Source organism: Dendrobium catenatum, unplaced genomic scaffold, assembly GCF_001605985.2.
Source record: "Dendrobium catenatum unplaced genomic scaffold, ASM160598v2 fragScaff_scaffold_133, whole genome shotgun sequence".
NCBI classification, from domain to species: Eukaryota; Viridiplantae; Streptophyta; class Magnoliopsida; order Asparagales; family Orchidaceae; genus Dendrobium; species Dendrobium catenatum.
The window spans coordinates 5,039,645-5,041,786 of NW_021318595.1; the positions used below are offsets into that span (position 1 = coordinate 5,039,645).

At 40.4% G+C, this 2,142-nt stretch overlaps 1 protein-coding gene across 1 annotated transcript; it reads left to right on the top strand.

Moving 5' to 3' along the window:
- Positions 1-631: 631 nt before the first annotated feature.
- Positions 632-1,633, top strand: LOC110105731 (glucan endo-1,3-beta-glucosidase-like). Its single transcript, XM_020835338.1, has one exon. The coding sequence runs from the start codon at positions 632-634 to the stop codon at positions 1,631-1,633; it is 1,002 nt and encodes a 333-aa protein (XP_020690997.1).
- Positions 1,634-2,142: the final 509 nt, after the last annotated feature.

Consider the following 2,142-nt stretch of genomic DNA (forward strand, 5'->3'; position numbering starts at 1 on the left):
CTAAAGAAAATATAAAAGTCAAACTATCTAATTATGTGGCAAATGTATGGATAGAGGTTTATGACAAAAGAACATAACAACATCTCTTGCGTCATGGATGAGCGGATCGAATTGTCAAATATAAAAAAAAAAAATCGGGAATAAAAATTTTTTTTTTCTTTGTTTTCATACATTAATGATGTGTTTTTTATTTGGACTATTTATATTTTTTTGAATTAAAAAAAATATAAACAAAATGATTGATAGAAATGAGATCATATACAATGAATATCTGTCTAAAAGTGTGTGAAACTTTGCAGTCTGCCAATAGGTGGAAAGGGCCAAAAGCTAATCATTGAAGTTTCCGCATGATTTAGATATGCAGAAAACTATTCATAAATAACTCAACCATTGTGCTTAGTTAATACACAAATGCAGAAAAATCCGAAGGGATCTCTCTTAATGCTTACAAGACACTCACTGTATGTCCCATTCGATGATCTAATAGGAATTTTGTCGCATTTCATAAATGCGCATTGCGCATTCAATGAAAAATCTGGAATCAATCAACCAACTCGCTCAATATAATGAGGCAGAGCTCACTGTATTTTTATCGTAGAAAAGATCATTACAGAGAGCAAGCTAGCCAGCCATGTCTACCAGTACTTTCTTCTCTATTGTAGCAGTCGGATTTCTTCTTAGCTTCATCGCTGTAGAATCCGTTGGTGTCTGCTATGGTCGGCGAGGGAATAATCTCCCTCCGCCAAATGAAGTCGTCGACCTCTACAAATCCAACAGGATAGGAGGCATTCGACTCTACGATACCAACCACGATATCCTCCAAGCGCTTAGAGGCTCTAACATTCCGGTCATCCTCGACGTCGTTGATTCTGATCTCTCAGCGATTGCAGCTAATCCCTCCGCCGCCACCGGATGGGTTCAAAATAATATTCAAGCTTTTGCCCAAGACGTGAACTTTCGTTACATAGCTGTCGGCAACGAGCGTATCCCCGGCGCTCATCCGGAGATCGTACTCCCTGCAATGAAGAATATACAAAACGCCTTGCAGGCTGCCGAACTGCAAGGCAGGATAAAGGTCTCAACTTCGGTATCCACCGGCGTCTTCGGCGCGTCCTACCCTCCCTCCGCCGGCGCCTTCTCCTCCAACGTCCACGACACTCTGCAACCCATCGTCTCCTTCCTCGCCAGCAACGGTGCCCCCCTCCTCGCTAATGTTTATCCTTACTTCAGTTACCTCGGAAACCCCAACATCAACCTCAACTACGCACTCTTCACTTCGCCGGGGACGGTGGTCACCGACGGGCCGTTGCAGTATCAGAATCTGTTTGATGCGATGGTGGACGCATTTTTCTCGGCGCTGGAGAAGATGGGCGGTGGCAATGTCAAACTGGTGGTGTCGGAGACCGGCTGGCCGTCGGATGGTGGCGGTGTGGCCACACAACAGAACGCGCAGACTTATCTCTCAAATCTGATAAACCATGTGAATCAAGGGACGCCCAAGAAGCCGGGAGTTAACATTGAGACCTACATATTCGCCATTTTTGATGAGAACATGAAGCAGCCAGGGGGAACAGAGAACCATTATGGGCTGTTTAACGCCAACAAGAGCCCAAAATATTCTCTCCACTTCTGATTACGCAGAATCAGAAGGGTGGTGCGGCCATTTGCCTGCCTGAATAAATTAGCTGTCAAGAAGAAAAGCTTGTTGTATCTTGTATGGGAGAAAAATTATTAAAGGAAAAAAAAAAGGTTTAATTATTTTCTAAATAATATTAATTAATGTTTATTTTTCAAAAAAAGTATATTAACAATATGTTAATTAATGCCAAGAAGAGAGAACCTCACTGCCTAAATACTGAAGCAAAATAGAATATTCAATTCTTCAAATATATTAACAAATAATATAGGCAGGATGACTTCCATTATATTATATAATAATAGGTCGATAGCTGTGTATAGGGGTGTCACTTTGGGTCAACAACTTTCATTAATTCTTTTTTTGAATAACATAAGTTTCAAAATCTAAAAGTAGGGATGAACAATGTCTCTAAAAATTTTACTTGACCAACATAAAGTTTGATGCATTATTTTATATGCCCCAAATAAAACATCTTGATAAGACAAATTCAATGAAACAAAAGA